Source organism: Oryctolagus cuniculus, chromosome 17 (assembly GCF_051225735.1).
Source record: "Oryctolagus cuniculus isolate XC-2025 breed Fujian yellow rabbit chromosome 17, ASM5122573v1, whole genome shotgun sequence".
Classification (NCBI taxonomy): domain Eukaryota; kingdom Metazoa; phylum Chordata; class Mammalia; order Lagomorpha; family Leporidae; genus Oryctolagus; species Oryctolagus cuniculus.
This window is the reverse complement of record NC_142883.1, coordinates 51,907,656-51,919,744: the sequence shown is the minus strand read 5'-3', so window position 1 is coordinate 51,919,744 and position 12,089 is coordinate 51,907,656. Positions and strand designations below refer to the sequence as shown.

At 63.2% G+C, this 12,089-nt stretch overlaps 1 protein-coding gene across 6 annotated transcripts; it reads left to right on the top strand.

The window, feature by feature from the left end:
* The first annotated feature begins 205 nt into the window (after window positions 1-205).
* NEURL4 (neuralized E3 ubiquitin protein ligase 4) lies at window positions 206-12,071 on the top strand. 6 transcript variants are annotated; one of them, XR_007911407.3, is made up of 29 exons: window positions 206-586; window positions 1,351-1,795; window positions 2,002-2,067; window positions 2,213-2,511; window positions 2,697-2,808; window positions 2,902-2,990; window positions 3,432-3,504; window positions 3,647-3,911; window positions 4,145-4,326; window positions 4,522-4,607; window positions 4,730-4,892; window positions 4,987-5,185; window positions 5,270-5,346; window positions 5,432-5,510; window positions 6,128-6,303; window positions 6,391-6,522; window positions 6,829-6,974; window positions 7,048-7,272; window positions 7,366-7,464; window positions 7,557-7,718; window positions 7,904-8,068; window positions 8,468-8,626; window positions 8,946-9,139; window positions 9,242-9,329; window positions 9,427-9,534; window positions 9,664-9,808; window positions 9,969-10,081; window positions 10,149-10,314; window positions 11,370-12,071. XR_007911407.3 is itself a non-coding variant. In XM_002718810.6 (29 exons), the coding sequence occupies exons 1-29, from the start codon at window positions 314-316 to the stop codon at window positions 11,572-11,574; spliced, it is 4,671 nt and encodes a 1,556-aa protein (XP_002718856.2). In that variant the 5' UTR covers window positions 220-313; the 3' UTR covers window positions 11,575-12,071. The 6 variants fall into 6 exon arrangements, 5 of the variants coding, with proteins under 5 accessions (XP_002718856.2, XP_008269015.2, XP_008269013.2 ...); XM_002718810.6 differs by having other exon boundaries at window positions 220-586; window positions 6,128-6,297; window positions 8,960-9,139; XM_008270791.5 differs by having other exon boundaries at window positions 221-586; window positions 8,960-9,139.
* Window positions 12,072-12,089: the final 18 nt, after the last annotated feature.

The window sequence follows — 12,089 nt, the reverse complement described above, 5'->3', positions numbered from 1 at the left end:
CTCCGTCGTAAAGATGCCTGCGACAGGCGTATCCTCCTTTCACTGTCGCAAAAGCGCCCTCCCCAAGTCCTCACTCCTCTCAGAGACACTGTCATCGCGCCTTGCCGTAAAGCAGCCCGCCCCGACCCCGTCGTCCTTTCTGTTCCCACCGTTGTAGTCCTTAGTTCCTTAGCCGGAGGTGCTTCGTTGCCCGGCTGTGCCGTAAAGCGTTTCTGGCCCCAGCCCCGGGTCGTATTCCCTCAGGGTGTCCGTCTACCGCGGTTGCCACGGTGCCGCCAAGCGCGACTGTCGCGCGGCCCCGGTGTCAGCGGCGATGGCGGCGGGGTCGGGTGGGAGTGGGGGCCCCGGGCCGGGGCCGGGCGGGGGCGGGGCGGGCCCCGGCGGGAGCGGCCCGGGACCGGGGTCCAGCGGGGGTCTCGGCAGCGGCGCGGAGCTGCACCCGCGCACTGGGCGCTTGGTGAGCCTGTCGGCCTGTGGGCGTACAGCGCGGCGGCAGCAGCCGGGCCAGGAGTTTAACCACGGCCTGGTGTTGAGCCGAGAACCCTTGCGCGATGGACGCGTCTTCACCGTCCGCATCGACCGCAAGGTGCAGAGCCGGGGCGGCGGAACCGAGATGTGAAGGAGTGGGAGGGGACCAGAGGGAGAACGGGGCGGGGTAGCCAGGGCAGCCCACGTCGCTGGGTACTGACAGGGAAGCGACAGGCCGTAGAGCACCGGGCGATGCACAGGGAGCGAGCAGGGACGTCCAGTCCGAAGGAAGAAACAGGAGCAGAAGTGGAGGGGGGCACGGGGGCTCGCCGGTAGAATGACTAGGGAGCAGCCTCCTTGGAGCAGCTTTTTGGGGGTGGGGGATGCAGAGATGTGCTGGGAAGAGAAGAGAGATCCCAAGACAAGGACTAAGCATCGGAGGGGGGAACTCACAGGTAGGGCCAGAGAGATGGGTGAAGAGGACCCGGGCGAGGCAGGTGTGTGTGAGAAAATCTGGGAGGAGATTCTGGGCGGAGCCTGGAGAGAAGGAGGCCCGAGGGAGGAGGGTGACCTGGGCCAGCTAGGAGGCTGGCTGGGAACTTGAGCCTACGCGGGAGGGGGCGGGGAAGAGTGGGGTAGACCCCGAGCACCCTAGGACACGCAGGGTCTGGAGGAGAGCAGACCCTAACGATGACTGAGGCAGAGTGGGAAATGCCTCATGGGTTTGCGTGTCTGGATCAGCATCTCAGAGAGGGAAAGCCAGTGAGCCGAAGGATAGGAAGAAGGGGATACAAAGGCCTGTGGGGTGTGGTTTTCCAGCCATTGGGGACCCACTGATGGCCCACCCTGGGCCTCTATCCGCTGCCTTTGTCACACACACAGGTCAACTCCTGGAGCGGCTCCATTGAGATCGGGGTGACGGCGCTGGACCCCAGCGTGCTGGACTTCCCAAGCAGCGCCACGGGACTGAAGGGGGGTTCGTGGGTAGTGTCAGGCTGCTCGGTGCTGAGGGACGGACGCTCCGTGCTGGAGGAGTACGGCCAGGACCTGGACCAGCTTGGCGAAGGGGACCGTGTGGGCGTGGAACGCACGGCTGCGGGGGAGCTGCGGCTCTGGGTGAACGGGCGGGATTGTGGCGTGGCTGCCACAGGCCTGCCCGCTCGGGTCTGGGCTGTCGTGGACCTTTATGGCAAGTGCACCCAGATCACTGTGCTGCCCCCTGAGCCAGGCTTCTGTCCCCCTGCTCCCCTCCCCACCCCTCCCCTCGAGCCCTCAGCCCCCTCTGAAGATCCCGCCTTGGCTGAACAGGGAACCTCCGGGGATGAAGGTAAGAACGCAGCCAGGGCCGCGGCGGAGGGGTGGGGCTGCGGGAGTAGCTCAGGTGGGAGACTTGTAGTGACAGGTGAGGCCGGGTGTGGGCAGGGCCCTTCAGATCCCTGCAGAGAGCAGGGGCTCAAGGAGGGGGTCTCCTGTCTGTGGGCCCTGGTGCAGGGACTGAACCCTTATTCCCCTCCCCTCCCACCTGGTCCCCAGCCTTCATGGTGTCCCCAGCGCAGGCCCGGCCGGAGACGTTTCCTAACAGCCTTGACTCGCATAATGGTGAGGGCTTCGGGGAAGCCCTGGGAGGGGAAGTGGGCAGTGAGGTGGACAGGGGAGGGGCCGCAGGACAGGGCCAGGGAGAGAGGGCGCCAAGCCCAAGGGCGCGGTCTCATCGCGCTGTCCTTCCTCCGTCCTGCTGCTGTAGACTTTGCCAGCATGGAGCTGTCGGAGGTGGTGAGCAACACCATCCTGTCTGCCTACAACGGGGGGCTCCTGAACGTGAACCTGAGCTCTCCCCCGGCAGGGGAAGGGCTGGCATCCAGCGGCGCTGCCACCTCGCCCATCCTCACTTCCAATGACGCCCTGCTCTTTCACGAGAAGTGTGGGACCCTCATCAAACTCAGCAACAACAACAAGACAGCTGAGCGGCGGCGGCCCCTGGATGAGTTCAACAACGGGGTCGTCATGACGAACCGCCCGCTGCGGGACAATGAAATGTTTGAGGTGTGCAAACCCTGGGGTTTGGCCAGCGCCTCACCCTCTGGGAGCTGAAGATGGGGCTGGATAGGGAGGGAGGTGCTGGCAGAGGGGTGGGGAAGGAGGGCGTGCTCTGGGAAGAACCAAGGCCTGGGGCCCCTCCTCTGTATTTACATTCCCTGGTCTTCCCTTCCGCTGTCACTGGACCCCAGATCCGCATCGACAAGCTTGTAGATAAGTGGTCGGGATCCATCGAGATCGGTGTCACCACGCACAACCCCAACAGTCTGGAGTACCCAGCCACCATGACCAACCTGCAGTCAGGTGCCCGCACTGGCAGGGGTGGAGGCGCAGGCCTGGGGTTTCCTGAGGGGAAGAAGCCTGTGTCCTAACCAGGGCGTCCACCTCCCGCACCAGGCACCATCATGATGAGCGGCTGTGGGATCCTCACCAACGGCAAAGGCACCCGCCGCGAGTACTGCGAGTTCAGTCTGGATGAGCTGCAGGTGCGCGGGGCCCAGAGCCTCCGGCCGCCCTCCTGGGCGACGCGGGGATTCTGTGTCCCTGGCTGGCCGCCATGCATTCAGTGGTCTCTGACCCAGAACTGAGGTTCCTTCTGAGGAGGTGGGGTTGCCCGGCAGCCTCTAAAATGAGGCTGTTCACAGCGCAGCACGTATTTTATAGGTTGAGGTTTGAGGGAGTTGACGCCCGTAAGACGGTTTAACTCAGCGCCTGACTTGCACTGAGTGTTCAGGAACTGCAGACGTGGCCATGTGTGGAGAACAGGGCCCGGGCACCTGTCCTCCTGTGCCCCAGGGTGATCTGAGGCTAGCGTGGACATCTCTGGGAGCTGCTGTCCTGTGGAGGGGGTGGCAGCAAGGCCCAGCGCTGTTCTGGGGCCTGACGGTGGGTAGATTCCAGGCTCACGGCTTTTCTGCTTTGAATAGGAGGGAGACCACATCGGCCTCACGAGGAAGTCCAACTCTGCCCTGCACTTCTTCATCAATGGCATCGACCAGGGTGAGGGGCTGCTCGCAGGTGCTGTTGGGCCAGAGCTTTCAGCCGGACGGGGAGCATAGGGTCAGGACCTCAGCCTCCTGCCTCTTGTGGGTGCTCGGTTTCCCCGTGGTTGACTCCCCTCCCCCCGTTCTCCACTGCACAGGTGTGGCCACCCCGCTGACGCCCCCAGTGGTGTACGGTGTGGTGGATTTGTACGGGATGGCAGTGAAGGTGACCATTGTCCACAATAATAACCACAGCGACCGTCTCCGCCGCAACAATGCCATCCTGCGGGCACTGTCCCCCGAGGGCGCCCTCCGCCGAACCGCTCCTGCCGCCCAGGCGGAACCCGAGCGCCTGCTCTTCCACCCTAACTGTGGACAGAAGGCAGCCATCACCCACGAGGGACGCACTGCCCTGAGGCCCCAGTATGGCCCACGGGGTGGGGAGAAGCCTGCAGAAGGGGCTCTAATGGGACTGGAGAGGGGGTGGCTGGACAAGTGAGAGGCAGAGGGAGTCGGGTCTGGGGCGTTTTGGACAGGAGAGTGGGGCGCCTCCCGCAGTGGGAGGTTCAGTTGGTTGGCTGGGGCTGGCGGGCGTCACTGGGGGAAGCCTTGACACCGAGTGTTGGGATCTGACTCCCCATGTGCTGTGCCCTCAGTGCCACCGACGACTTCAATCATGGCGTGGTACTCAGCAGCAGAGCCCTGCGGGATGGAGAGGTGTTCCAGGTGCGCATTGACAAGATGGTGGACAAATGGGCTGGCTCCATTGAGATTGGCGTCACCACTCACAACCCTGCCTATCTCCAGTTGCCCTCCACCATGACCAACCTGCGCTCTGGTGAGCTCCCGAGAAGGCCAGGGCCAAGGTGGGGTCCCAGGGAGGAAGCTGTCCCCGAAGCCCTGACCCTCATCCTCATCTAGTGGCTGGGGAGCACCCAGTGGGCAGGGCAGAGCTGTTCTGCGGGGGCTGCCATGCAGAGGAGAGAGGCCCCGCCTTCCCTCTCGTGTCCTCTGCCACTCCTCATCCCCCTAGGGACCTGGATGATGACCGGGAACGGGGTGATGCACAACGGGACGACCATCCTGGACGAGTATGGGCACAACCTGGACCGCCTCAAGGTGGGAGAGTGAGGGTCCTATCTGGGCACAGCAGCAGGGGAGGCAGGCGAGGGGGGCCGATGCAGGACCAGCCCAGGCAGGAACTCCGCCTGACTCCTCACTCTAGCCCCCCTTCTTCCAAGGCAGGGGACACGGTGGGCGTGGTGCGGCGGGAGGACGGGACGCTCCACTTCTTCGTCAACGGGATGACTCAGGGCCCCGCCGCCTGGAACGTGCCTCCCGGCGTCTATGCCGTCGTTGATCTCTACGGCCAGGCAGCCCAGGCCACCATCGTGGATGACGTGGGTGAGGGCCGGGCAGCGCTGGGCAGGGGCTTGGGGTGGCCTTGGGAGGCCTTAGAGACACCTGGCAACCCGACGGGTGACGTCCACTCTTGCAGAGGTGCCCCCGGTTCCTGAGCCCCTCCCTGAGGGGAACAACCAGGTGTCCCCGAGCTCTCCGTCGTCAGGGGCCGGGGGCTCTGACCTGCGCTTCCACCAGCTGCACGGCAGTAACGCCGTCATCACCAACGGCGGCCGCACCGCGCTGCGCCACAACTGCCGCAGCGAGTTCAACGACGCCATCGTCATCTCCAACCGGTCAGTCTGCGCGCTGGCGCTCCTGCTTCCCGCGGCCCCGCCTCAGCCTCCCCAGGGCCTCTCTCACTGCCGCCTCCTCGGCAGGGCCCTGCGCGACGGAGAGCTTTTTGAAATTGTCATTCAGAAGATGGTGGACCGCTGGTCAGGCTCCATTGAGGCAGGTGAGGGACATCTGTGTGAGTGCTGGGGGGTCCTGGGGCCTGTGGCCTCGGGGTCAGTGCTGACCAGTTCCTGCCTCCTCCCCAGGAGTGACTGCTATTCGGCCTGAAGACCTGGAGTTCCCCAACACGATGACCGACATTGACTATGATACGTGGATGCTGAGGTTGGGCTTCCTGCCTTTTTTTTTTTTTAAAGATTTATTTATATATTTATTTATGTGAGAGGCAGAGTTACAGAGAGAGGGGGAGAGAAAGTGAGAGAGGTCTTCCATCCGCTGGTTCAGTCCCTAAATGGTCGCAACGGCTGGGGCTGGGCCAGGCTGAAGCCAGAAGCCAGGAGCTTCCTCCGGGTCGCCCATGCAGGTACAGGGTCCCAAGCACTTGGGCCATCCTTCGCTGCTTTCCCAGGTCTTAGCAGGGAGCTGGATTGGAAGAGGAGCAGCCTGCCAGTACTGCAGGCTGAGGCTTAGCCTTTGATGCTGTAGCACCAACCCCAGGCTTCCTACTTTTAAGAGCAGCTGAGGGGAGGCTGAATGGAGCCGGCTGGGAGGGGCAGAGCCAGGGGACTGGCGGTCCCTTCTGTCACAGAAGCCCTGCCTAGCCCTACAGGAACTCGATCTTTCTTCCTTGTAGGATGGTTTCTGCTTTGCCCTGGGGGACCTCAGGATGGGGCTTCTGGCCCAGACCAAGACCCCAGTCTGGGTCTGACCAGCAGGGACTGAGCGGGGGCCAGTGTGGGGATGAGGCTGGGAGGCTGAACACACTCCTGCCGTCCCTGCAGCGGCACCGCCATCATGCAAGACGGCAACACGATGCGCAACAACTACGGGTGTGACCTGGACGCGCTGGGCACGGGGGCGCGCATCGGCATGATGCGCACCGCCAAGGGCGACCTGCACTACTTCATCAACGGCCAGGATCAAGGCGCCGCCTGCTCAGGCTTGCCTCCGGGTAAAGGTGACTACTCTGTGGCTTTGGGCCTGCACCCTCAGGCCGTGCATCCCAGACCTCGGGCGTCTGACCGTGGCTTCCTCTGCCGTCCAGAGGTGTATGCAGTCGTGGATCTCTATGGCCAGTGTGTGCAAGTGTCCATCACTAACGCCACCGGCCCCATGGACAACAGCCTGGCGACCAGCAACAGCGCCACCGAGAAGTCCTTCCCCCTGCATTCCCCAGGTGCAGTGGCAGGGAGGGGGCTGCAGGCTCTGCTTTCCTGCTGTGGGCCCTGGGGGTGCCGCAGGCACAGCCCACAGTGGCACGCTGTCAAGTGGGGGAGGTTATGCCTGGTACACAGAGCCTGACACCGTGGCCTGGGCGTGCCAGGTGTGGGCACGGGTGGTGTAAAGGTGTTGGGGCTCTAAGGAGTAGTGGCAGAGGGGGCCCTTTGTGTCCACTTCCCACTTCATCTGAAGGCTCTGCCCTGTGTCTCGCGTGAAGCCTGCAGCCCCAGTCCTACCCCTTCCCTGGTGCCGTCTTTCACAGTGGCTGGTGTGGCTCACCGATTCCATAGTACCTGTGGCAAGAACGTCACCCTGGAGGAGGACGGCACGAGGGCCGTGCGGGCGGCTGGCTATGCTCACGGCCTCGTCTTCAGCACCAAGGAGCTCAAGGCTGAGGAAGTCTTTGAGGTGGGCTGTGCAGGTGGGACAGTGGGCGCCGCGGGCAGCACGGCAGGGCCAGCTGATGCTGTCTCTCACGCAGGTCAAAGTGGAAGAGCTGGATGAAAAGTGGGCGGGGTCCCTCCGGCTGGGACTGACCACACTAGCCCCAGGGGAGATGGGGCCTGGGGCAGGCGGTGGCCCCGGGCTGCCTCCCTCCCTGCCAGAGCTCCGGACGAAGACCACCTGGATGGTGTCCAGCTGTGAAGTGAGGCGTGACGGGCAGCTGCAGAGGATGAACTATGGCCGGAACCTAGAGAGGCTGGGGGTGAAGCAGCTGGCTCCGGGGACTGGGAGGGCTTGGGAGTGGGGGTGGCAGGGAGGTGGGCTGAGCATCTGCCCTGTCCCACATCGGTCCTAGGTGGGCAGCCGTGTGGGTATTCGCCGGGGGGCCGACGACACAATGCACATCCTGGTAGATGGAGAGGATATGGGGCCTGCAGCGACTGGCATCGCCAAGGTAGACCGGAGAGCGTCCTCGGGTTCCAGGATGGGCTCCTGAGTTGGGGCCTTCCTCTGATCTCTGGTTTTCTGGGTCCTGTGTGCCTGCAGAACGTGTGGGCTGTGTTGGATCTCTATGGGCCAGTGCGCTGTGTCTCCATTGTCAGTTCTACCCGGCTGGAGGAGTCAGAAGGCACCCAGCCTCCTTCCCCCAGCTCGGATACCGGCAGTGAGGTCGAGGAAGATGACGAAGGCGAGGAGCATGGCCTGGGAGTAAGAGGCTGTGTGGGGCCTACTGGGCATGCGGACGGGCAGTGGGCAGCCATTGGATGCCTGGCCTTTCTTGGCTCCTCTGATGGTCCGGCAGAGGCCTTGTCCTTGAGCTCTGGGTAAACCCCCACAGTGGGTTGGTCGTGACTTCAGCAACCCATGCAGTTCAGTCTCTTCCTCTGCCCCAGGGTCAGGATCAAGTGGATGTTGTGCCCACAGCACTCGAGTTCCTGGAGAACCATGGGAAGAATATCCTCCTGTCCAACGGGAATCGGACAGCCACGCGGGTGGCCAGCTATAATCAGGGCATTGTGGTCATCAGCCAGCCCCTCATTCCCCAGCTGCTGGTCCAGGTGGGCCCTGCCTCCTGCCAGCTCCTCCCAGTCCAGGGCAACCCAGGGCCAGCCCTCCTGGAGAGAGGCCTTTCCAGGAGAAAAGTGAAAGGCAAGCCCCTGGATGAGCTGCCTGGGCTTTTGTTCCTGTCTGTAATGGGGCTGAAAATTAGTTCCCACCAAATGCAGGGCGGGGCTGGGCGTCCGAGGGAGATACCTGGGAGGAGGGCTTTCTGCTGCAAGTGGAAAGTGGAGGAAGCCCCTGAGAGACACAGCCAGACCATGGCTTCCAGGAGAAAGCAGCTTCTGGCCCCTGCATCAGAAAGGGTGGCTTCCCAGGCCACGCCCTGGCAGGTGCAGAATGCCCGCCCCATCCTGCTAGGTGGGAGGAGGGGTTTCGAGTAGTCCTGTCTCCCCCAGGTGCGGATAGACTTCCTGAACAGACAGTGGACGTCTTCTCTCGTCCTGGGCGTCATCACCTGCCCACCCGAGAGGCTCAACTTCCCTGCTTCTGCCTGTGCCCTCAAACGGGCAGCCTGGCTGCTGCGGGGCCGCGGCGTCTTCCACAACGGTCTCAAGGTGAGCAGGGAGCCAGGGAGAGTGAAGGCGGCCAGGTCTCCAAGGAGGGAGGGGTGGCCCTGGAGGAAGGAGTGCAGGTCTGAAGTGGGATGGCAGGGGGTGGGCAAGGGTGTGAGTGCCGTCAGCTCAGTTTCAGGCCTGTACCCTGCCACTGAGCAGCTGCAGTGGGGAGCAGGGAGGGGCCTCTAGGTAACCACCGTGGGAGCAGAGCTCAGAGAGCGGGGAGGGTTGGGAGCCATCCCAGGGAGGGGCGACCAGTGGCAGGCTGCAGGGCGGGGTGGCTGCTGCAGGTGGGAGTCTGATCTCTGGAAGACAGCAGGTCTCTCCTCCCAGATCTGTGAGAAGTTTGGGCCAAACCTGGACACATGTCCCGAAGGCACCGTACTGGGACTGCGGCTGGACAGCTCTGGGGGGCTGCATCTCCACGTCAATGGGGTGGACCACGGCGTGGCCGTGCCAGACGTGCCCCAGCCCTGCCATGCGCTCGTGGACCTCTACGGGCAGTGCGAGCAGGTGAGTGGCAGTGCAGGCGGGAGACTGGAGGGGGGTCACAGAGGGGATCGCCAGGCCCCGGGGGCTGATGGAGCCTTGGCTGACCACCCTTCTTCCCTGCAGGTGACAATCGTGAGCCCTGAACCAGGGGCCACCAGTGGGAAGAGTGCCGGAACCCAAGGGGACATGGAGAAAGCTGACATGGTGGACGGTGCGCCAGCCTGAAGGGACCAGGATCCTCCGCTCACTTCCCTTCCCCCACCTTCCAGCCCCAGCTCCTGTGACCCGTGCCCCCTCTGCCCCCTCAGGTATCAAAGAGAGCGTATGCTGGGGTCCACCGCCCACTGCCAACCCCCTAAAGAGCTGCGAGTACCACGCCCTTTGCTCCCGCTTCCAAGAACTGCTGCTGCTTCCTGGTGAGTCCCAGTCCCCCAGAACTCTCATCCCCAGAGCCGGGCCGGGGCCGTGCCGAGCCTGGAGACCGGCTGCAGGGCTACAGCACGGTCGGCTGCCACAGCACCAAGCCTGCCACTCACTCCCCACAGAGGACTACTTCATGCCTCCACCTAAGCGTAGCCTGTGCTACTGTGAGTCTTGCCGGAAGCTTCGAGGAGACGAGGCCCACAGGCGCAGAGGGGAGCCCCCCAGGGAGTACGCCCTGCCCTTTGGCTGGTGCAGGTTCAACCTCAGGTACAAACGGGACACGGTCGTGCCTTTCCCCTACTGTGCTGTGTCACCCTTGAGAGAGTCCCAGGAGGGTACATGGAATAGTGCTAGAGCTTCCTGTCCAGGGGATGACCTTGGAGAGCTATGACCTTGGTCCTGTCTGCCATGTCTGTCCACCTCCCAGGGTGAATCCCCGCCTGGAGGCTGGGACGCTAACTAAGAAGTGGCACATGGCGTATCACGGGAGCAACGTGGCAGCGGTGCGGAGAGTGCTGGACCGAGGGGAGCTGGGAGCAGGTACTGTGGAGTGGGGGAAGGCAGGGAGAGGGGAGAAGGGGCTGTCCTGACCCAGCTCTCCTCGCAGGCACTGCCTCCATCCTGAGCTGCCGGCCCTTGAAGGGAGAGCCCGGGGTAGGGTTTGAGGAGCCCGGCGAGAATTGTGCCCCTCCCCGGGAAGAGCAGCCCCCTCCAGTGATGCTTTCCCCTTCCCTTCAGTACGCCGGGGCCGAGACCCTGGCCTCCAAAGTGCAGTGAGTACACGGGCGGGGTGTGGAGACTGCAGGGCCCCAGGGCCCCTTCCCTCGCTGCGTCTTGTCAGTTGCTTGGGCTGCACCTCGGTCCTTTCTGCATTTGGTGATCATAAATGGACGAAGGGAACCTTGCTCTGTGGAGCCTAAATCGTCTCTGCAGGATGCTGACAAAATAAGCCTTTAGTTTTTGTTTGTTTGGTTTTTGACAGGCAGAGTTAGACAGTGAGAGAGAGAGACAGAGAGAAAGGTCTTCCTTTTCTGTTGGTTCACCCACCCAATGGCTGCTACGGCCGGCGCGCTATGCCGATCCGAAGCCAGGAGCCAGGTGCTTCTCCTGGTCTCCCATGGGGTGCAGGGCCCAAGCACCTGGGCCATCCTCCACTGCACTCCCGGGCCACAGCAGAGAGCTGGCCTGGAAAAGGGGCAACCGGGATAGAATCCGGCGCCCTGGCCGGGACTAGAACCTGGGGTGCCAGTGCCACAGGCGGAGGATTAGCCTAGTGAGCTGCGGCACTGGCCAGCCTTTGGTATTTTTAAAGGTGCTGAGTCAATACTGTGGAAACAGAGGAAGGAGAGTGGGGTGAGGCGGATGGGAAATGCTGATGCAGCAGCCACATTACAAGGGGTCATCTCGGGGCTCACGGTGCCTGGGGTCAGTTCCAGGCTCGCTCCTGGCCCCAGCCTCCTGCCGATGCAGACCGTGGGAGGCAGCAGTGATGGCTCCAGTGACTGGGCTCCTGCCACCCCTGGGGCAGACCTGGATTGACCTAAGCTCCTGGCTTCAGTCCTGGCCCAGCCCTGGCTGTTGTGGGCATTTGAGGACTGACCAGCACATGGGAGCTCTGTCTGTCTGTCTCGCTGTCTCTGCCTCTCAAATCGGGCGGGCAGGGTAGGCGTCACAGGAAGGGGAAGTGAGGGTTGTGGCCGGACAGGCTGTGGGAGGCAGAGCCTTTGGGGTAGACAGAACAGCTGGAGCTAAGGCCTTTTCCTTGGAGCAAACCCTAAGTGTGGCTGGGGCGGAGGCCTCACTCCCGTTTCTGCTTCTTGCCCGACAGATTCCGGGACCCCAAGTCTCAGCGGACACACCGGGCTCAGGTGGCGTTCCAGGTGTGTGTGCGCCCTGGCTCCTACACCCCGGGCCCCCCTTCCGCTGCACACAGAGAACCTCCGGACCCCCACTTCGGCGCGGCCGAACTTGAGTGGGTCACTAAGGAGAAGGGGGCCATACTCCTCTATGCCCTGCTGGTACGGGTGGAATGAGGGGCGAGACCCCACTACTACAAGCACAGCTGGGTCTCGGCCCGCGGACTCCGAGTGACGCCTGCCTCCACCTCATTCCAGTGACTCATGGCATGCACAGGTGCTCAGTGTTGGCAGATGCGCAGGAACTGCAGTGTAGACAGGCTCTCAGATTCAGATGGGAAGTGGAGCACACCTCCGTGTCCAGGGGCCCAGAACACTCCCTCTGATGGCGGGGAGCTTGCGGGGAGCCCAGCTCCGGGCCCAGGGGACCCCTCTTCATGCACTGATTTGGGGAACACGACTCCCTACTACTCCCCTCCCCCATATCACTTAATTTATTTCCGTTTTTGTTTCTGGTTACTGTGAATCCCAGGAGTCCCCCTGTGTCCACATGAAGCTGCTTTTCCGGGGGCCGGCGGGCGGGCGTGGGCCGGGCGGGCACGAGGACGACGGGGCCCTCTGTACAGTTGTTACTGACTGATTTCTAAAGAGCCAATAAACGCCCTCTCCTAGCATCCGCTTCAGCCTCTCTG

Coding starts and splice junctions, on each gene's coding strand:
- NEURL4 (XM_008270791.5), top strand. CDS start 314: ATGGCGGCGGGGTCGGGTGGGAGTGGGGGCCCCGGGCCGGGGCCGGGC. Junction 5,511..6,127: donor TATGATACGTGGATGCTGAG/GTTGGGCTTCCT, acceptor CCGTCCCTGCAG/CGGCACCGCCATCATGCAAG. Junction 9,330..9,426: donor GAAAGCTGACATGGTGGACG/GTGCGCCAGCCT, acceptor CTGCCCCCTCAG/GTATCAAAGAGAGCGTATGC.